This window comes from Lepidochelys olivacea, assembly GCF_965140295.1.
Source record: "Lepidochelys olivacea isolate rLepOli2 genome assembly, chromosome: 3".
NCBI lineage: Eukaryota > Metazoa > Chordata > Testudines > Cheloniidae > Lepidochelys > Lepidochelys olivacea.
The window spans coordinates 86,561,121-86,582,945 of record NC_140413.1 but is presented as its reverse complement, the minus strand read 5'-3'; the positions used below and the strand labels follow the sequence as shown (position 1 = coordinate 86,582,945).

At 41.9% G+C, this 21,825-nt stretch overlaps 3 protein-coding genes across 5 annotated transcripts in view; 1 reads left to right on the top strand and 2 right to left on the bottom strand.

The window, feature by feature from the left end:
* Positions 1 to 21,825, bottom strand: part of MFSD4B (major facilitator superfamily domain containing 4B) — a 399,121-nt gene that overhangs the window by 47,064 nt on the left and 330,232 nt on the right. The window lies entirely within an intron of this gene.
* The window catches only part of TRAF3IP2 (TRAF3 interacting protein 2), a 45,808-nt gene that overhangs the window by 21,885 nt on the left and 2,098 nt on the right, over positions 1 to 21,825 (top strand). For all 3 annotated transcript variants that reach the window (XM_084623467.1, XM_084623468.1, XM_084623469.1), the window contains 6 exons: positions 2,988 to 3,177; positions 5,257 to 5,438; positions 7,105 to 7,193; positions 9,105 to 9,173; positions 11,409 to 11,525; positions 12,694 to 12,768. In XM_084623467.1, coding sequence (XP_084479593.1) covers positions 2,988 to 3,177; positions 5,257 to 5,438; positions 7,105 to 7,193; positions 9,105 to 9,173; positions 11,409 to 11,525; positions 12,694 to 12,768 — 722 coding nt within the window. The remainder of the gene's footprint in view (positions 1 to 2,987; positions 3,178 to 5,256; positions 5,439 to 7,104; positions 7,194 to 9,104; positions 9,174 to 11,408; positions 11,526 to 12,693; positions 12,769 to 21,825) is intronic.
* LOC311518325 (uncharacterized protein) lies at positions 14,225 to 21,599 on the bottom strand (the record flags this gene model as incomplete). The annotated part of the gene is made up of 3 exons (XM_084624050.1): positions 20,707 to 21,599; positions 18,137 to 18,411; positions 14,225 to 14,342 (listed from the first exon to the last, which is right to left on the bottom strand). The coding sequence occupies exons 1-3, from the start codon at positions 21,043 to 21,045 to the stop codon at positions 14,225 to 14,227; spliced, it is 732 nt and encodes a 243-aa protein (XP_084480176.1). The 5' UTR covers positions 21,046 to 21,599.

Genomic DNA, 21,825 nt, shown 5'->3' with positions numbered 1-21,825 from the left:
AAAAACTGGATGCAGGTACATGCATGTCCCACATGTGGAATATCCAGATAGGGACCACATCCCTCAAAGAACCTCCAGTTACAGGTAAGTAATACCCATTTATTATAGCATCAGGAATATCCAAATGAAAGAGGTGACACTGTGTTGTCTTAAAATCCTTTAAGCCAACCCAGTCCGTCACATAGCAGTGCCTGTCCCCCTCGAGCCGACTACAAGCAACATCCCCCAAAACATGTTTACTTTCATTTTGCATTCCCTCTGAGCTTTTTCAAACCATGCCTAGTAGTGACACAGCTAATAGGGTGGCGGCGGGGGGGACGGGGGACGGACGGACGACCCACAGTGGTACAAATAAATAGAATGTTGCCAATCCATAATTTTATCAGCAGACTTACAATAACTGATTTTTTTTTAAGTCTCTAGCCCTCATGGCTGACAAGAAAAGCTTGAAAACATGATTCCATTGTACTCTAAAGGCTCAAATCCCAGAAGGCAAAGAAAATGATTGTCTAAAAATGTCACTGTTTTTAAGCCCATCTCATGATTTTTCGGGCCTTGGCTTTTTTAACATCTGGAATAGGCAATACCATAAATGGCAATTGTCTATAACCATGTTTTTTGTTTCTGTTAACATTTTACTATGGAAGGAAGTTACCTTGAGTTTATCATAATGAGAGGCAATAAGAGCATTCATTATTTAGTTGCTGGAAAAAATAGAGAGTATTTAGCTTTACGACACTGAAATAGTGACTCTAAATAGCATGTAGTTCTAAAGTAAACAAATGTAAATAAAAAGAGAACTAATGTGAAGAATATCAAGTACTTTTATTAGTAAACACACAAATTACTTGTGGATTTATAAACAAATCCCCCATAGAACTCCAAATATGATTCAAACAAGGGCCCAATTGTCAGTCTGAGTTAATATGACCTACTAGCATAGTATTGCCCACCCCAAACACTTCAAAATCATGAGTTTGGATTAAAAATCACAAGATTTTAAAATATAGTAAATATTGGGTTCTTTTTATTTGCCTCTGATGATTGAGTCTTTTGGGTCACATTTTCTCTGTGAGCACAATGGCTAGAAACTTAATTTTTTAGATGAAAACTGAGATTGTCATGTTATAATATGTCTCCAGGATATCAGGGTTTTTAAAAAACCACCAAATATCACAAGACTCATGATAAAATAGCAAGAGTTGGCAACATGTCTAGCACTTCACTCTTGTCCCATCTGCTTCTGCATAATTTAAGCTTTCATTTTGTAAAAAAAATAATTTTCCAGCCCTGATAATTGCCTCCTGACTGGCAACTGATGCAGTGCCATCTTAGGGAGTCCACAGAGAGACCAAAGCAATGGACTCCGTTTCCCCAGCCTGTGATACAAGTTGCTTCCACTGCTTTCTATTTCTGCTTATGCCTAAACTATACTTTGTATATACCAAAACAGCCATTACACATGTGAAGGTCTAGAGATGAGTTGGGTGAGGGCATGTGGCTGCCAGTGCCACCACTGGGGCAGGGAGCCATTCCTGGCAATGAACCTGACGTGGGATGCTGAAGGGAAAGTCTCTTTCCCCATCTGTTCCTCTTGTAGCTCATTAGAAGTTACTTCCTGTTTATCAGCAACAACACAGCTCTTCAAATGTACAGCCTCAGTTCAGTTTCCCCACTCCAGTTACGTCTGTGGTCCCCTCTGCCCAGCTATACCTGACCCTTGAAGAGGAAAGACTCTGGAATGACACACAGTAGTGCAGTGTCCTGGCATTCATTGCCTTTGCTATCAGCTGCCTGGGTGCTGCTTTGCTGTGCCTTGATCTGCTGATTGACATTCAGCCCCGGCACAGAAAGTGAACAGAAAAGTTTTGAGACCCCAAAATACAATAAAAATAAAATTTAAAGTCTTAATGTTACAACTGAAAAATGAAAACTTGGGTGGCTGTGTAGATCACCTCCAATTAAGGTTGGATACCAGCACTTTCTAATGAGACCCTTCATCTGAGCCCCTACTCTTGCTGTGATCTACTGCTTGTACAGCTGCACCATGTAATGTGTTCGAAGGCAATAATTTTGCAGATGTTTATGGAATTAACTTACCATCCTCCTTCAAATCCCTCATTAAAACCTCTCCCGTTCTGTGGGGCCCACAAAACCTTGAGAACAGTTAGGCTGTGTTCTCAGTGAACAGTAACCTATCAGAAATATTGTCTCCTTGTACTCCCCCTTGTGTCTGCATCCACCCATTGTCTTTTGTCTTAAATTTAAATGGTAAGCTCCGTGAGGCAGGAACCATCTTTTTGTTTTGTCTTTGTACAGCACCTAGCACAATGGGCTCCTGCTCCATGACTAGGTGTTATGGTAATACAAATAATAATAAAAATTAATAATTAATAGATACTATGATGTGCACATCAAAAAACCAATAGCATTTTTGCAAAGAAGTTATTTGAGCAAGGATTGTCACATTACCTTCCTTTAAGATAGTAATAGAACCAGCCTCAAGGCCTTAAGAGGTTACTGTTAGGCAGACAGCAAATTCGTTCAGAATGAAGTAACAAAATGAAAGATAATTTTTCTCTTTTCCTTTACAATAATTTCAGTCTGTTTAGCCTTAGTGTTGCAAACTGATTTGTTCCAGGATTTTTCTTCTGCTTTCGTGAACCTGTTGAGATGATTCATTTTCTCAGGTTAGAGCCCAAAAAAGTCAGGCATGTTAAATATGGATGAAGACCAGCTCTCACTATTTACCTGTCAATCTTCCCAACATTCCAACCCATTGTGGAAAGCAGAACCCCATTGTTTGTTCAAGCATGGAACTTTGTTCTGTAAAATGTTTCTTAAACCTGCTACTGATCACACTATATAACCTACAAGCTGCTAGAGCTTTCCTAGAAATGAAGTAGGTTGTGTTTGAAATATGGAAACTTCCAGCTAGTCAAAAGTAAATTGATGAGATCCTTGTGTTTATTTTATTAATTTCTTAGATGGTAGGACTGCCTTCCAACATTTTGCACAACCCTCGCAACCACTGCCTTCTGTTCCTGGACCTTGCATGAGAGTCATCCATCCTTCCCAGCAAGTAATCCATAACTATTCAAATCCTCATGCTCCTAAATGCAATGGAGAAAGAGTTCCACAAAGAGAATGCTCCTCTCCAGTATGCCCACGATTTCCGTAAGTATGCTTTGAGAATTGGGACACAAACTTTGAAAATTCTAGATCAGTTTTGTTGGAGTTTGGAACCGGTATTTGTAAAGCCTGTAATGTTAGTGTTTCTTGTTGGCATGTGTGTGGAAAGGTTGTTATTAAGTTTATTTGCTATCTCCCATGCAATGGGGCCTCGTACATAGCAGAATACAGACTCTCAGCTTGGTACCAGAACTCTAAAGCCGGTTACTCTGAAGTGTGCACAAGTGTAAATACTTGAAGATTAAAAGGAAGAGGAGTTGGAAATATCTTAGTTGAAGCTTCAGAACTCTTTCCCTCCCCAGCTCATTTATGAAAAAGATCAATGAGGTTACATTCTTTAGCCTCCAGTTTTATGATATGCCGGCCAGATCAGCCTTGATTTCCTCAGTGATTTGCAACAAATAAGTTCATCCTTATCTCTTCTGTAGCTCAGAGGAAAAGAGAGAAAAATCTTGTTTAATTCTGATAGCTATCTAAATTAACACTTCCAGCATGTTCATCGACTTCTCATGACATAATAAAACATAGCACATCTAGCACTTTTCATCTGAGGATCTCCTAGAGCTTTGCAAACATTTCATTCATTGGGCTTCACATCGTCATTATTATTTATTAGTAGTATTTTTATTGTTATTACTACTACTACTATCGGCCCCATTGTGCTATATAATGTGCTATCCTCACTCAAGAGAGAGGGAACATGAGAGAGAATTTTTTTCAAACTTGATTACCTAAAGTTACCTTCAGTGTAAGCTGCAGGCACTCAGCACCTTTGAAAATCAGGCCACCTTTAGTTAGGTGCTGAAGTATGAATTAAGGTGGGTTACCTTTAGGCATTCATTTATGAAAATATTTAGCTATATATTTAAATTGAACTAGTAACAGAACTCTGGAGTCCCGGCTGGTGGCTACATAGCATTCTCTGCCTCCAGAGAATTAAGAGCAATAATGAGCAAAGTGAGATGCAGTAGCAAATTAAGTTTGCATTAGAGATTTTCAACTTGTCAGTGGAAAGGATGGTGAATATCTAATGTCTTGAGAGAGTTTCAGTCAAGTTTTTAAAATGGATGATAACTTTTGGCATTTATTTGTCAATTTGAAGTTCTGGAAAGTTTTTAAGCAGCTGTGGAAAATAGGCGTTTTTGTGACTGATTTTTTCTGGAGCATGTCTCATTTTCCTTTGTACCCTTTGTGCAATAAATCCAAAACATCTTTCGGCCACATTGCTGCTCCTTTGCACTGATTCCTAGAATACAAGTTATACATTGACAGGGATTATCTATATAGAGTATCTTATAACTTTCTACCCATAAAAGAAAATGGGTGCCAGAGCAAACCCAGCAAGTTTTAATTTGATAACAAAAAATACATTGTCATTCACATCCAGGGACAAGGGGGGCGGGGGGGGGGGGGGAATGAGAGAGAGAGAGAGAGAGCGCGTGTTCTAAGGCCATAAACCCCAGCCAAGAACACAGCTGGGGAAGAGCTGCTGAAAACTCTCTCCCTACTCCTCTTTTTTAAAAAATAACTACTTAGAAGCATTATACAAGGTCACTGAAGGCCCAGAACGCAAGTCTCTAACATGGTAACCCTCAATCATATCCACTATAATTGGTTACATAACTTTTTTTTTCCACAGTTTTTATTTTTGTTCCATAACCAAAATATTTCAGTTTGGAAATGCTGCCATGGTGTCTCATGGGAGTTGTAGTCTGGGTACCTCAGACTTTGATTCTCCTCTTTAGGCCAGTGTCTCTGGTCAGACTCTATCAATTTTTGCAATAAACTACATCAGCGTGATAGACTTCCAGCCAGGAAGTATCAATGGAAACACATATCCAAACACACCCAAATAGATCTGAGGAAAAGCTGAGCCAGTGGTGACTCTTCAAAATCTCTCCTAAATTCAGATTTTCAGTCCTATGTTCTTATTTGGTAAATATTTGATAAGCCAAGTCTCTTTGTTGTTAAAACAAAGCATTTGTTTGTCTTTAAAAGAACTCAAATTTTATGTTTGTATGTGTGTATGTATATAAGAAATCACCATTTGTTTTTTTCTTCTAGAAACCAGCTACCCAATGGAGGGCTGCCACCCACGGCATGTGCCCAAGATGACGCTTATCGGTGTACTTCTGACTTCGTAGCTCAGGTTAACAATTTTCTGCCCCCAGCTGCTGTCCCAAGACCTTTTAGTAACCCTGCAGCCAGGGGAACTCTGAGAACAAGCAATTTGCCAGAAGAGTTGCGTAAGTTGTTAGCAATTTTCTTCTGTCAGATTTTATTATTTCAAAAGCTGTCTGTGATCATCAGCCTGTCAGCTTTACATGCTTAGCAATAAAAAATGTAAACAACATAAGAACACAAAGACAACAAAGAAAGAAAATACTTAATATGAACTAGACTTTTTGCACTAAACGTCATCAGGTCCTGAATGTGTTTGTGTTTGGTGTAACAAATTATTCCCTTGGAACTCTAAACAGATTAACATAATTCTCATTAATTACTTGACATTATGTTTTTAGAAAATAAACAAACACTTCTTGGATTGTTTTCATGGACCAGCTGATTTCTTGCTAAAATAGATGTCCCTGTGAGGCAGGAGGCACTATCGTTCTTAATAATGAAATAATACCAATCAAAGCACAGAGACTTTTCTGTAGTGATGATTGGATCAGTTAAGGAAAAGATGAGAACCGCCTTCTCCTTCAGAATCTTCACCTGTTTCTACAAAGCAACCCTTATCATAATAATACTAATGTTGCTTAGTATTATATAGTGCTATTATCCACATTTTACAGATGGGGGACTGAGGCCTAAGACTGGCTGACTTTATCATGATAATCTCTTATAAGGCGCTTTTTTTTTTTTTTTATATTTTTGAGTTTTCCCAGTTTGTGTGTGTCTGGGGCTGGAACTGAAATCACCAAACACTTCCTAAAAGAATCATAGAGATTTTAAAAATCTACTCGGTTCTCTAATCCCTGACAGGTCAGTGCAGTAGATACAATTCAGAGCATTCCTAGAGATTCCTAGAGAATCTGTTTCCTGCACATGAGCCACACAAATCCTTGAATCCTGTCTCAGGAGCCTATTTATCTCACAGTACTTAGGGCCAGATTATGGCTAAGCTCCTATGCAGGTATTTAAGGCTGAGAGGTTGGCACACTGGTATCCAGACAGTGCTCTAGTGGAGCTATCTACCCCAAGCAGGTAGAAAGGCAGTCAGGCCATGGTCTCAGTCCCCACTCTGAATGAATTAATGCAGCCCACACAGGGAGTGCACACTGCACTCTCTAAAGGAGTGGCATAGAAGGTGTATTGTGCCTCCCAGCACTCCTGCTGAAGTAGTAAACGCTACACCAACCCTGATCCAGGGCTATGAATAAAAAGAAGAATACCACCTTTTATAGATAGTGCTGTAATGGTCTTCCAATGTCTCTCGCAAGGAAAAGTTAGGATTTTAAATGGTCGGTGTCCTTTTAAACATTGACAGGTGATATATATTTCCGGTGAAATCCTTCCACTTCTCAACAGGAGCTTTACATTTTCTACCACTTTATATCTACCTTCAAAGTCCCATATTACAGCCATTATGTCTGAGGGCTGAATTAGACTAACAACATCACTTTTGGATATGCTCTAGCTCAACCAGTAGTTATGGCCTTGATGCAGGAATTACTGGGTGAAATCCCATAGCCAGGGTTATTGCAGGAGATTAGATTAGAGTATCATAATAGTCTCATCTGGCCTCAAAATCTCTCTGACTCTTTAATTGGTCACAGTGGTCAAATGTACAAGGCACAGCCCCCCTCACTGACTTCACAACTGAGCAAGTAAAGTTATGAAACTGACTCCTTTTCTTTGAATCATCTGTTTTGACTCATCACTTATTTATATGAATGTCTCTCTTAGGTAAAGTTTTTATAACCTATTCGGTGGATGCAGCTATGGAGGTCATGAAATTTGTGAACTTTCTGCTTGTAAATGGATTTCAAACTGCAGTGAGTATTCCTTCTGGAAAGAATGATTTTCAGATAAAGGAGAAAAGAGAGAATTTTTTTTTAACAGAGAGGTGTATGTTTTTCTATGCATCACTAAATGTTGTAGATTCAGGGAATGGTAAAAGAGAAATGGGTTTTAGATGAAAAGTTTAGATTAGATTATCCACATTTTCATTTGTTGACTTTTTAAATGTGAATTTCATGCTTCTGAAAGGTGCTGTATTGATAGTCCTTGAGATATTTTTTGATAACTAGGTACAGTGTGGACATCCATATGAGCTTTCACGTGCTGCTCCATCAATGTGCCTCTACCTTGATTAGGATTGACCATCTCTGGGCAGGAAAAATTAATTCGGTTTTCATGTTCATTCCGTCCAAACCATGGCCTCTTCGCAGAGACAGCTAATTTTGTAGGTGTTTTTTCAAATGTGGACATCTGTGCACTAGAAATCAGACAAAGGCCAAAACCCACCAGATATTTCACATAAGTTACAACCATAAGATAGTGAGATCTTTTGGTCACTACATATCTAGGGAGGATTCAAGCCAATGACCTAGAGGTGTGAAAGGCTCTGTGTTCCACTGTCAATCCTACATGCCATCCAGGTTTTCATTTAACTGTTCGTGGGTTTTCTTTAACACAATTCTCACCTGTACAAGCATCATCCACAAAGGTTCCAGGACTCGATATCCATAGAAGCCAATTTTGACTCATTTTTTCTTATTTCAAGAGCATAAGTTGTCTGATTCTCCCACCTTCACTCTTTGGCCCCAATTCAGGAAAGCACTTAAGCACATGGCTAACTTTAAACGTAATAAGACTTAATGGAAGTTAAGCATGTGCTTATTTGCTTTCTTGAATCAAAGCCTTTTTCCAGAGGCTCAAGCGACGCTTCTTTATAGTAGTTTGATTCTAAATATGACCAATTCATATGAAGACCGTTGATATCACCTCTGGAGACAGAGTAACAAATGTAGGAAAATGGTATCAAAGCAGGTACCCAAATATGTTCTCTCATTATTTTTAAAGAAGAGAAAAACAGAGACTTGGGAGACAGGCACATGGCTCATCTACCAAAACCTTGGAATTGTTAAAATGTGCTTCATTAGCCAGTGTCATACACTGTCAATTTATGGAGCTTATGAACCTTGCAGTGAGCTGATTGAGGCTGATCGTATTCATTACAATGAAGCTTCCTGCCCTTTGGCACTCTTTGCAGCCTGGATTGCTGCTTCTAATAGCAATAGCCTTGCTGATCAGGGCAGTGAGGAGCCAAGCTCAGATATTAATCATGGAATTTTGCAGGAGGAAAGCTGTGGATCTTTTCTGATAAATTGTCTTGGACATAAATGCATGTATCCTTTGCAATGATGCCAACTTAGGGAAATAATGGCAAATTTTGTTTTGGGTTGGGGTGTGCTGTGGGTGAGAGTTGTGTGTGTTTGGTTTGAAGAGTTGGGGTGGGGGCAGTAAATGGGAGATTCAGAAGCCACAGAAATGGAGAAGGAACAGACCAGGCACTTCAGGAATATTCTCAAAACCATTATTTAAATTTTCAGCACCGACTAGCACTTTTGGATAGTGTCATCAATTTGTGTGGAGTTTCACTCTGGTTTGAACTATAACTATCTTTGATTGGGACTTTCTGAAAACATGTAATAAGTAGCTATGTTAAAGTTAAAAAAAGGCAATGATTTTGATACGTAAATGCTAATCTGTCTTTCACCTAGGAATAGTGAACACTTAAGACTCTGAATCTTTAAGTACACTATTTGACTTTAAAATTTGTTTGGTAAACTTTTTACAAATGTTCTAGGAAACTCTCCTGTCTCTGTCCCATCTTCACAACCCTCAGGATCTGCAGCTAAACAGTGGGGAAGTAATAATTTCAAACTCTCCTTCTCTTACAGATTGATATATTTGAGGACACAGTACGAGGCATTGACATCATTAAGTGGATGGAACGCTACCTAGGTGATGTACGTAAAGACAATCTAATCTTGTCTGGATATTTTCCCACAGAGATGGCACAAGGAAAATTCTTAAGTTTGATACTAGTAGTGAGGGACCAGAACCAAAATGTGAGGTGCACACATCTACACTGAACATACAGCACTGAGAATGAGTTTAAACAGTGGAGTGAACATGAGTAAATTTGTTTCTTTTTCCTCAGTTCTCCTTGCCCCCACCACCCTCCATCAAGTTTTTCATCCATTTCTCCCTCTCCGCACATCACAAGTTTTCTCCTTGTCTATCCCCTCAGGCCTAGCGTGATATTCTCCCTCCCCACAAGGCTGATTGATTTGATCTCCCTATCTATCTGCCTGCCTGCTGCCAGTGATCTAACCTTCCTTCCCCAAGACCCTTTCCAATTTTCCTACTCCAGGCTCCTGAGAATACATTCCCTGCCTGTGCTCTCACTGTCCCCAACCTGGTGCAACATCGCTTCTACAAAAGAATGTGAAATATGATGCTGCATTTTTGTACAACAATAGGTCCACAACACAAGTAGCTAGATGGGTATTTGTATGAAGTTGTTTTGCCCTGCTTTGCTTTTAATCATCATAGCTTTGGGGAACATTAAATCTCCCATAGCCAATCCACTTGTGATTTGTTTTCCATTGATAGAACAGATATAGATCAATAGCTTAATTTAGGATTTCTGTTTTAAAAGAAAAGAAAATGATTATACCCTTATCCTGTTCTACACTAAAAGAAGCAAAAGAGACATGTAATGAACCATTAAACCAAGATCTCGATTCCTTCTGTTTGTTAAACATCCCAGAGCTCTTTCTCTACGAGCTGGGGTGTTAACTGTGGCATCTCGGCCAAACTTGAACTCTGGTAGTTAAGTTCTGTCTGAAGTTTCAATTGGCTATGTTGTTCCTCACATCCTGTCCTAAATTACTGTATAATGTTTCTAAGCATGGTTAAGGCAATTACTGTGTTTCATCCCAAAGGCAGCTGCATTTCAGTGGTGAATGCAGTAATTCTGTTCCCAGTATATAGTTTGTATATTATTATGTCTGTAAAGCACTTTGTGAAGCTAGGACCTTTATGGATCAATGTACTGTATAAAGGTAAACTAGAACTTAGTATTCTACTAGGAGGCAAAGCAAAGACTCAATCTGACAGCTTTGTATTTTTCTGACAAGTGCAGCTTGCTTCCAAGTGAAGACTATAATGCTACAACTTATGGGCCTGATCCTGAGAGTCCTCAGCATCTACAACTTCCTCTGAAGTTCATGGGAGTTCTGGGTACTCAGTCCCTGTTGGGATCAAGCCAAATCATTGTAATAAACAAAACCAGAGACAGATACCCGCTGACAGAGTCGAAAGCACCGCATTAATTTCTATCATTTGGTGCACAGCTTCATGCATTGGATTTCTGGGATTCATTCATTCTGTCTGTGCATCTAACTCACTATGTCACCTTGGTCAAGACAATTAGCCTCTCTGTGCCTCAACTTCCCCATCCATAAAATGGAGTTAGTAATGCTTATCTACCTAACAGGGGTGTTGCGAGGTTTAATTTGTTACTGGTTGCAGAGTGCTTTGAGATCCTTGAAGACAAGCCCACATTTTGAAAGTCTATGCAAGCAATATGGGTATGCGCACATGTGTGTGCATAGGTACATGCCAATCCCCGACATGTGCGCACACATCTGGCAGTGTGTACGTGCAAGTCAGGCATGTGAAAAAGCGCTTATGTAATATGTTGGTCCAGTGCAAGTTATCATGATTCCCTGTAGTATCTGGCTCCAACAACTATACAGTATTCTACTTTCTCCCAGTTAAAGGAGCTCAAGTAGTAGGTGACAGGAGATTGTACTTTTGGTACTGAAGGTCCCACGTGTGGACCCCACTGACAACCGTAGTGGCATGTGCACTTTTGAAAATCTGGACATAACTATATTACATATAAGTTTATTAATGTGGTTTCAACTGTAAAATGGTCAACACTAATATCTATTGATCTTATCCCTTGACATTTAGATGTTTTATATGTAAAAGTAGCAATTGCAAGAAAGAGAGAGGAGAGAGTGCGGATGAGTTTCACAGTATTTCACTTGCCAGAATGAATGAGATGAGATCCTCTGATATTTGCCAAGAACATCAAGAGCACTTAAAATACAAACTGGCAGGTTTCCAAGAAGCCTCTGTCAAACATAGTGCATTTCACAATTTCATATGAGTGCTTTTCTCCCTAACAGAAGATGGTGATGATAATCATAGCAATCAGTCCAAAATACAAACAGGATGTTGAAGGGGCTGAATCCCAGCTGGACAGGGATGAGCATGGCTTACATACTAAATACATCCACAGGATGGTAAGTGAGGGCACGCGTTTGCCATTTTAAAAGGAATCTGCATCATCTCCTCGTAAAAGCAAATCTTTCTCTAAATGCATGTTCTTTGTTTTCTTTGTGGTGCTCACATTAACACCTCCCTTCTAGTCAGTATTTTGTACCCAGTATCATTGGCTGGGAAATGCAGTTCAAGATTAATACAACATCCTTTTAATCATGTGTGCCTTATTCTTCCATATTCGTTGTGGTTTTATGAAATTGGAATTTTTGATATTCCAGTTCACCCTTTATATGCTCTCCCATGCCCCCACCCCCAGCATGATCTGATATAATGCTGTTTAACCTTCCTCCCTGTAATTCACCCCACTGGCTGAGGGCTCTGTCAGGCAGTGGTAAACCTGACTGAGACATGGAACTGTGAAGCTAAGCACAGCACTGGCAGGGGAGGAGACTCAGACCAGTGTACTTTTGTGAACCTAGATGTTTCTTCCTCCCTTGTCAGCTCCCCGTAGAGCTCATGTCATAACCTTATAGGCCTCACATTGCCACAACTAACCTCCTATTTAAACTTCTCAAAATAGTTCTCGCCGGAGCTTTCCACTGATCAGCCAGAACGAGCTAATGCAAAGGTAACCCATCCCCCACTTGAGAGCTAAGCCCAGTATCTTGGCAACACTTTCAGTTCTCACCACTTCCATCAGTACCTAAATCAGATTAAACCCAAGTCTACATGTGACAGGGGTTTAGTTAGCATCCTTGTTAGGACACAGAATTGACCCAAACTGTGAAGATATTGAAATTAATGCTTTCACCACTTTGTAAACTGAATAGCACTTCTTATCAAGTCACACTTACGCAATTCTAGATTTATTTGACAGGATTACTGGGTGCAACCAAACATATAATTATTTGATTCTGGATAACTGGCAAATAGCCAATAAAGCTTTGACGAATCCTTTCCTGTGTCTTTTGTTTCTGTATAGAGAGAAGTCATATAAATATGCCACACAAATGATGCTTGGTGTAATTAGAAGTGAAGGTTAACTAGCCATAGCTCAAATATCTTAACAGAACAAAATTCAAATAAGCAGGGAATGTTCTATATGTGTAGGAGTCTGGACATGTGTACAGAAAAATTAATTTATAAGATTAAGCTTTTCAATTAAATGTCAGATTTGTTCTGTTTTAGATGCAGATTGAGTTTATCCAACAAGGAAGCATGAACTTTAGATTCATTCCTGTGCTCTTCCCAAATGCTAAAAAGGTAAAAACAAATTGTTATATAATGAATCATGTATTATTTTTGGTCAATGTGCAAAATGAAATAAAAAGACTCATTTTCTTGGCGCTTAATAAGAGCTTGTTAATAATTTCCTGAGCAATATTTTACTCAAATGGTCCTCATTTTTATGTACAAATAAAACATATACCATAGTATTAATCAGTATGTTAACATGATATATTTGGTCTTAATAAGTGTAATAACCAGAACAGAATCAAATTCTCCTGAGTAGTGAAATAACTTAATTGACTTTGAGATAAGTTATCTGTCAAGCAAGCTTCTTATATTCACACCTTATTATTTCGTGAGTTTACCCAGAGATAATGCTGATGGGTTTGATGGGAGAGATTTATGATCCTGGGGAACTGAGGTTTTTCCAATCTTTTTTTTTAAGCAAGTAAAATCAAAGAGACAATAAATACTAAGGTATAGTAGGTCATCATGTGAGCCGTGGTGGGACCATCAGACAAACTATAAGGTTTTGCAAGACCTGCAGTTTCACCTGTCCTCACTGTTGATTTTTGAAGATTCATTTGAAAATAGGAAATAACAAGTAAAATCAAAGTCCTTCCCACATGTGATTCTTACTGACCTCCCGCACATTTCTGCGACAGTAGAAATCTCAAATACATTGTCCTTTCCAAGTTCTAGAAGGGTAATTACATTCTCCTGCTGAAATTTCAAATGGATGTGGTATTCATCTTCACTTCTTGTTCTAAAATGTTTTAACCTGCAGTTTTGTTGTGCCTGTCAACAGCTGTCACATTAGTAGGGCTCTGTGCAGATACAAAATTTATAACCGCAGATGCAGATATGCACGGATATAAATCAGTATCCGTGGAGCTGCAGGGCTCTACTCGGAACCACAGCGACAAAAGCAGCAGCATGTCAGACCGCCGGTCCCAAGAGTTAGTGCCCCTCACCGCAGCTCCTCCTGTGTGGCTGTACTGCCCTCTGGGATGGGCACCAGGCTCACCAGCAGCTGTCCCTGGTGGGTGAGGCTGGGAGTGGTATAGCCACACCGGAAGAGCTGCTAGTGCAGGGCACTGGCTCTTGGTAGCGGCGATCCGACATGCTGCTTTTGCTGCTGCGGTTCCCGGTAGAGCCCTGTAGCTCCTTGGATACCAATTTATATCTGCCGATATCTGTATCTGCGGATATAAATTTTGTGTCCACACAGGGCTCTACACATTAAATCCACGTGGTTTCTGCATTTCAATGGTGGATGGAAGGATTCTTTTATATTTACCTGGCAACCTAATGTTGCCAGGGAAATATAAAACCTAAATCTATATTTAGGCACAAAATAAATGGCTTGATTTTTAGAGATGCCGAAACTCATAGCTAGCATGGACGTCAGTGGAAGATGTGTGTGCCCAGCATCTGTGGTTACAAATAATTTATTTAGGTCCCTAAATATAGATTAGGCACCTAACTGTTAAGCACCAAACTTTTGAAAAATTGACTCTAGTTTATGAAGCATTTGGGAGCCTTCAGGATGAATGGTGCTGTAGTATTTTACCTTTAGACCATAAAGTTTCCAAAGTAGCTTTTCTCTTCAAAGAAAGAAAAGCGAAACCATGGGAACAAAGGCGTTCCCACACCTGCTTTAGAAATTTTTAAAACTTAGGGCCAGGTTGACATCGGTGGGAATTCTGGGCAGATCAAGGACAGCATATTGCTTTGAGTTTTCTTTCGATCTATCCATCTATCTGTAGCCTTTAAAGCTCTACCCATACCCATAAGGCAGAGTTAATCCTAACTTTTGTCAGTCCTTGAGAGCTAGTATATATGCAGAACCTGAGATTTTAGTAATTCAAAAAGATTTAAGAGAATACTATAGTAGTATTAGAAAAAATGAGATTAAGGGTATGTCTACACTTTGAGCTGAAGGTGTATTTTCCAGCTTGAGGAGATGTACTCACGCAAGCTCTGATTGAACTACCATGCTAAAAACAGAGGGTGACCATGGTGTCATGAGCAGCTGGAGGCACTAGACACCTCAAGTATGTACCCCTCCAAGAAGCCAGGGGCTAACTCAGGATGGTTAGCCCCTCCTGCTGCTTGCACTGCTGCAGCTACACTCTATTTTTACCATGCTAGCTTGATCAAAGCTACTGGGGGGTATGTCTCCTCAGGCTGGAATTTAGACTTTCAGTTTGAGTTGTAAACATACTCTAACAATGGTACAAGACTCAGAAGTGAATAGACAAGATGGATGCTACAGGTCTAATGCCAGATCTAATTTGGGCCTAATGCCAGATACAAGAATAGCTCACTTAAACTAATTTTGGCTGAACTTTGTGTATTATGAGACTAGCTAGCATATGGCATGGTTCTCAAAGAGTGATCCAAGGAGTATTTCCAGGTGTCCTGCTGAGCTCTCCCTATCAGAGTGGTGAAACATCTGCCTGCAAGCAATGACACTTCCTGCTATCTGTAGCCCAGTCTAGGACACTCTTAGGTTTTCGAGAGATTTAAGCCCATCTCTACAGCCTTTGTGACTGTACTCTTTATTTCATGTTTCTCTGGAATAAGATCAATCTTCATAAAATTTGCTAATGACACTACAATTGTAGGGGGAAGCAAATGTACTGCAGGAAAGGACCAAACTGGAAAGTGACCTGGATAGATTACAGAGTAGTGGGAGGTGTGACAGGTTGGGTCACAGAAACCCCCTTGGGACTGCCACCTGATGTGCTGAGACTACCTCTGAGCCTGTTTTCCCTGCCAGCTTGGGACTTCAGTACCCTGTCTTGTTAAGCCAGACACGCTAGCCTGCTGCAAACACAGATCCAGATATGAACCATGTCCCCCAAAAGCTGCAGACTTAACAGAAAATGGCTTAGAAAGTGCTCCTGTCTCTAGCACCCAGATACCCAGTTCCTAATGGGATCCAAACCCCAAATAAATCCGTTTTACTCTGTATAAAGCTTATACAGGGTAAACTCATAAATTATCTGCCCTCTATAACACTGATAGAGAGATATGCCCAGCGGTTTGCTCCCCCAGGTATTAATCACTAACTCTGGCTTCAGTAATAAGCAAAAAGTAGGATTTAAGTGGTTCCAAGTAATAACAGACAGAACAAAGTGAATTACCAAGCAAAATAAAATAAAACATGCAAGTCTAAGCCTAATACAGTAGGAAACTGAATACAGATGAAATCTCACCCTCAGAGATGTTTCAATAAGCTTCCTTCACAGACTAGACTCCTTTCTAGTCTGGGCTCAATCATTTCCCCAGTTCAGTTCTTGTTCCAGCTCAGGTGGTAGCTAGGGGATTTCTCATGACTGAAGCCCCCTTTGTTCTTTTCCACCCCCTTATAGAGCTTTGGCACAAGGAGGGAATCTTTTTTCCCTCTGGGTCTCCACCCCTCTTTCTAAATGGAAAAGCACCAAGTTTAAGATGGATTCCAGTATCAGGTGACATGGTCACATGTCCTCTGAGACTCCAAGCCTTAGAATCATAGTATATCAGGATTGGAAGGGACCTCAGGAGGTCATCTAGTCCAACCCCCTGCTCAAAGCAGGACCAATCCCCAACTAAATCATCCCAGCCAGGGCTTTGTCAAGCCTGACCTTAAAAACTTCTAAGGAAGGAGATTCCACCACCTCTCCAGGTAACGCATTCCAGTGCTTCGCCACCCTCCTAGTGAAAAAGTTTTTCCTAATATCCAACCTAAACCTTCCCCACTGCAATTTGAGACCATTACTCCTCGTTCTGTCAGCTGCTACCACTGAGAACAGTCTAGAGCCATCTTCTTTGGAACCCCATTTCATGTAGTTGAAAGCAGCTATCAAATCCCCCCTCATTCTTCTCTTCTGCAGACTAAACAATCCCAGTTCCCTCAGCCTCTCCTCATAAGACATGTGTTCCAGTTCCCTAGTCGCTTTTGTTGCCCTCCGCTGGACTCCTTCCAATTTTTCCACATCCTTCTTGTAGTGTGGGGCCCAAAACTGGACACAGTACTCCAGATGAGGCCTCACCAATGTCGAATAGAGGGAAACGATCACGTCCCTCGATCTGCTGGCGATGCCCCTACTTATACAGCCCAAAATGCCATTGGCCTTCTTGGCAACAAGGGCACACTGTTAACTCATATCCGGCTTCTCGTCCACTGTAACCCCTAAGTCCTTTTCTGCAGAACTGCTGCCTAGCCATTCGGTCCCTACTCAGTAGCAGTGCATGGGATTCTTCTGTCCTAAGTGCAGGACTCTGCACTTGTCCTTTTTGAATCTCATCAGATTTCTTTTGGTCCAATCCTCTCATTTGTCTAGGTCCCTCTGTATCCTATCCCTATCCTCTAGGGTATCTATCTCTCCGCCCAGGTTAGTGTCATCTGCAAACTTGCTGAGGGTGCAATCCACGCCATCCTCCAGATCATTAATGAAGATATTGAACAAAACCAGCTCCAGGACCGACCCTTGGGGCACTCCGATTGATACCGGCTGCCAACTAGAAATGGAGCCATTGATCGCTACCCATTGAGCCTGACAATCTAGCCAGCTTTCTATCCACCTTATAGTCCATTCATCCAGCCTGTACTTCTTTAACTTGCTGGCAAGAATGCTGTGGGAGACCGTGTCAAAAGCTTTGCTAAAGTCAAGGAATAACACGTCCACTGCTTTCCCCTCATCCACAGAGCCAGTTATCTCGTCATAGAAGGCAATTAGATTAGTCAGGCATAACTTACCCTTGATGAATCCATGCTGACTGTTCCTGATCACTTTCCTCTCCCCTAAGTGCTTCAGAATTGATTCCTTGAGGACCTGCTCCATGATTTTTCCAGGGACTGAGGTGAGGCTGACTGGCCTGTAGTTCCCCGGATCCTCCCCCTTCCCTTTTCTAAAGATGGGCACTACTTTAGCCTTTTTCCAGTCATCCGGGACTTTCCCCGATCGCCATGAGTTTTCAAAGATAATGGCCAATGGCTCTGCAATCACATCCGCCAACTCCTTTAGCACTCTCAGATGCAGCGCATCCGGACCCATGGACTTGTGCTCGTCCTGCTTTTCTAAATAGTCCCGAACCACTTCTTTCTCCACAGAGCGCTGGTCACCTCCTCCCCATGCTGTGCTGCCCAGTGCAGTAGTCTGGGAGCTGACCTTGTTCATGAAGACAGAGGCAATAAAAGCATTGAGTACATTAGCTTTTTCCACATCCTCTGTCACTAGGTTGTCTCCCTCATTCAGTAAGGGGCCCACACTTTCGTTTGACTTTCTTCTTGTTGCCAACATACCTGAAGAAACCCTTCTTGTTACTCTTAACATCTCCTGCTAGCTGCAACTCCAAATGTGATTTGGCCTTCCTGATTTCACTCCTGCATCCCCGAGCAATATTTTTATACTCTTCCCTGGTCATTTGTCCAATCTTCCACTTCTTGTAAGCTTCTTTTTTGTGTTTAAGATCAGCAACGATTTCACTGTTAAGCCAAGCTGGTCGCCTGCCATATTTACTATTCTTTCTACACATCAGCATGGTTTGTCCCTGTAACCTCAACAAAGCTTCTTTAAAATACAGCCAGCTCTTCTGGACTCCTTTCCCCGTCATGTTATTCTCCCAGGGGATCCTGCCCATCAGTTCCCTGAGGGAGTCAAAGTCTGCTTTCCTGAAGTTCAGGGTCTGTCATAAATATAAAGGGAAGGGTAAACACCTTTAAAATCCCTCCTGGCCAGAGGAAAAACCCTTTCACCTGTAAAGGGTTAAGAAGCTAGGATAACTTGCTGGCACCTGACCAAAATGACCAATGGGGAGACAAGATACTTTCAAAAGCTGGGGGGAGGGAGAAACAAAGCCTCTCTCTCTCTGTCTGTGTGATGCTTTTGCTGGGGACAGAACAGGAATGGAGTCTTAGAACTTAGTAAGTAATCTAGCTAGATATGTGTTAGATTCTGTTTTCTTTAAATGGCTGAGAAAATAAGCTATGCTGAATGGAATGTAGATTCCTGTTTTTGTGTCTTTTTGTAACTTAAGGTTTTGCATAGAGGGATTCTCTATGTTTTGAATCTAATTACCCTGTAAGGTATTTACCATCTGGATTTTACAGAGGTGATTCTTTTACTTTTTCTTCTATTAAAATTCTTCTTTTAAGAATCTGATTGCTTTTTCATTATTCTTAAGATCCAAGGGTTTGGGTCTGCGTTCACCTATGCAAATTGGTGAGCATTTTTATCAAACCTTCCCCAGGAAAGGGGGTGTAGAGTTTGGGAGACTTTTGTGGGGAAAGATGTTTCCAAACGGGCTCTTTCCCGGTTATATATCTGTTAGATGTTTGGTGGTGGCAGCGATAAAGTACAAGGGCAAAAGGTAAAATAGTTTGTACCTTGGGGAAGTTTTAACCTAATCTGGTAAAAATAAGCTTAGGAGGTTTTCATGCAGGTCCCCACATCTGTACCCTAGAGTTCAGTGTGGGGAAGGAACCTTGACAGGGTCCGTATCCTGTTGCTCTCATATCTTCCTGGTGTCAGGATCCTGAACTCGACCATCTCATGGTCACTGCCTCCCAGGTTCCCATCCACTTTAGCTTCCTCTACTAATTCTTCCCGATTCGTGAGCAGCAGGTCAAGAAGAGCTCTACCCCTAGTTGGTTCCTCCAGCACTTGCACCAGGAAATTGTCCCCTACATTTTCCAAAAACTTCCTGAATTTTCTGTGCACCGCTGTATTTCTCTCCCAGCAGATACCAGGGTGATTGAAGTCTCCCATGAGAACCAAGGCCTGCGATCTAGTAACTTCCGTTAGTTGCCGGAAGAAAGCCTCGTCCACCTCATCCCGCTGGTCCGGTGGTCTATAGCAGACTCCCACCACGACATCACCCTTGTTGCTCACACTTCTAAACTTAATCCAGAGACACTCAGGTTTTTCTGCAGTTTCATACCGGAGCTCTGAGCAGTCGTACTGCTCTCTTACATACAATGCAACTCCCACACCTTTTCTGCCCTGCCTGTCCTTCCTGAACAGTTTATATCCATCCATGACAGTACTCCAGTCACATGAGTTATCCCACCAGGTCTCTGTTATTCCAATCACATCATAATTCCTTGACTGTGCCAGGACTTCCAGTTCTCCCTGCTTGTTTCCCGGCTTCTTGCATTTGTGTATAGGCACTTGAGATAACTCGCTGATTGTCCCTGTTTCTCAGTATGAGGCAAGAGCCCTCCCCTCTCGGGCTCTCCTGCTCGTGCTTCCTCCCGATATCCCACTTCCCCACTTACCTCAGGGCTTTGGTCTCCTTCCCCCAGTGAACCTAGTTTAAAGCCCTCCTCACTAGGTTAGCCAGCCTGCTTGCGAAGATGCTCTTCCCTCTCTTCGTTAGGTGGAGCCCGTCTCTGCCTAGCACTCCTTCTTCTTGGAACACCATCCCATGGTCAAAGAATCCAAAGCCTTCTCTCCGACACCACCTGCGTAGCCATTCGTTGACTTCCACGATTCGACGGTCTCTACCCAGGCCTTTTCCTTCCACGGGGAGGATGGACGAGAACACCACTTGCACCTCAAACTCCGTTATCCTTCTTCTCAGAGCCACGTAGTCTGCAGTGATCCGCTCAAGGTCATTCTTGGCAGTATCATTGGTGCCCACGTGGAGAAGCAGGAAGGGGTAGCAATCCGAGAGCTTGATGAGTCTCAGCAGTCTCTCCGTCACATCGTGAATCCTAGCTCCTGGCAAGCAGCAGACTTCTCAGTTTTCCTGGTTGGGGTGGCAGGTAGATGACTCAGTCCCCCTGAGGATAGAGTCCCCGACCACCACTACCTGCCTCCTTCTCTTGGGAGCGGTGGTCGTGGAAGCCCCACCCCTAGGACAGTGCATCTCATGCCTTCCAATCGGCGGAGTCTCCTTCTGTTCCCTTCCCTCAGACGTGTCATCTAGTCCACTCTCCACATTAGTACCTGTGGAGAGAACATGAAAACGGTTACTTACCTGTACCTGCATTGCTGGTACATGGACACTCTCCTTTCTTCTTCTGGAGGTCACATGCTGCCGAATTTCTTCACCGTCCTTCTGTCCTCGCTGCACAGCCTGCTCTGAATCTTCATAACGTTGTGTCTGTAGAAGCATATCCTGACGTCTGTCCGGGAAATCTTCAGTTTCTCTTATGCAGCGCAGGGTCGATACTTGTTTCTCCAGACCTTGAACCTTCTCTTCCAATATGGAGACCAGCTTGCACTTTGTACAGACAAAGTCGATTCTGTCCTGTGGAAAAAAGACAAACATGGCACATCCAGTGCAGGTCACAACAGCTGAACGCTCACCATCCATATTACCTTCCTTCTACGAGCTTCCTCAGGAGTTGTAGTAACTACACAGAGAAGCCAGCAAGATGTAAGCCTCAGTGGGCTCTCCCCTGGTGAACTCCCAGGCAAACTCCCTCTGTTAGCCTCTCTGCTGTTCACTGCTCAGCTGGTTCACAGCTGACTGGCTTTTTACAGTCAGGCCCACTCAAGGCTCACCTGGAACAAAGCACTCCCAATTCACACTTTTCAAGCTTTCATTCTTCCCAGCCTGACTCACAGAAAGGCTTGCAAGTAAACAGCCATCTACAGTCAATTGGCCTAGTTCAGGGATCAGCAGCCTTTGGCAAGCGACCTGCCAGGGTAAGCCCCTGGTGGACTGGGCCAGTTTGTTTACCTGCCACGTCCGCAGGTTTGGCTGATTGCAGATCCCACTGGCCACGGTTTGCTGCTCCAGGCCAGTGAGGGCTGCGGGAAGCGGCGCAGGCCGAGGAATGTGCTGGCTGCCACTTTCCAAAGGTTGCCAATCCCAATCCTAGTTGATGGGAGCCATCAAGATTCCAAACCACCATTAATGGCCCACACTTTGCATAATTACTGTAGGACCTCAGAGTTATATTTCATATTTCTACTTTCAGATACAAGAATGATACATTTATACAAATAGGATGACCACACTCCATAGATTATAAGCTTTGTAATGATACCTTACAAGAGACCTTTTGCAGGAAGCATATTTCAGTTACATTATATTCACACTCATTAGCATATTTTCATAAAATCATATGTAGTGCAATGTCACAGGAGG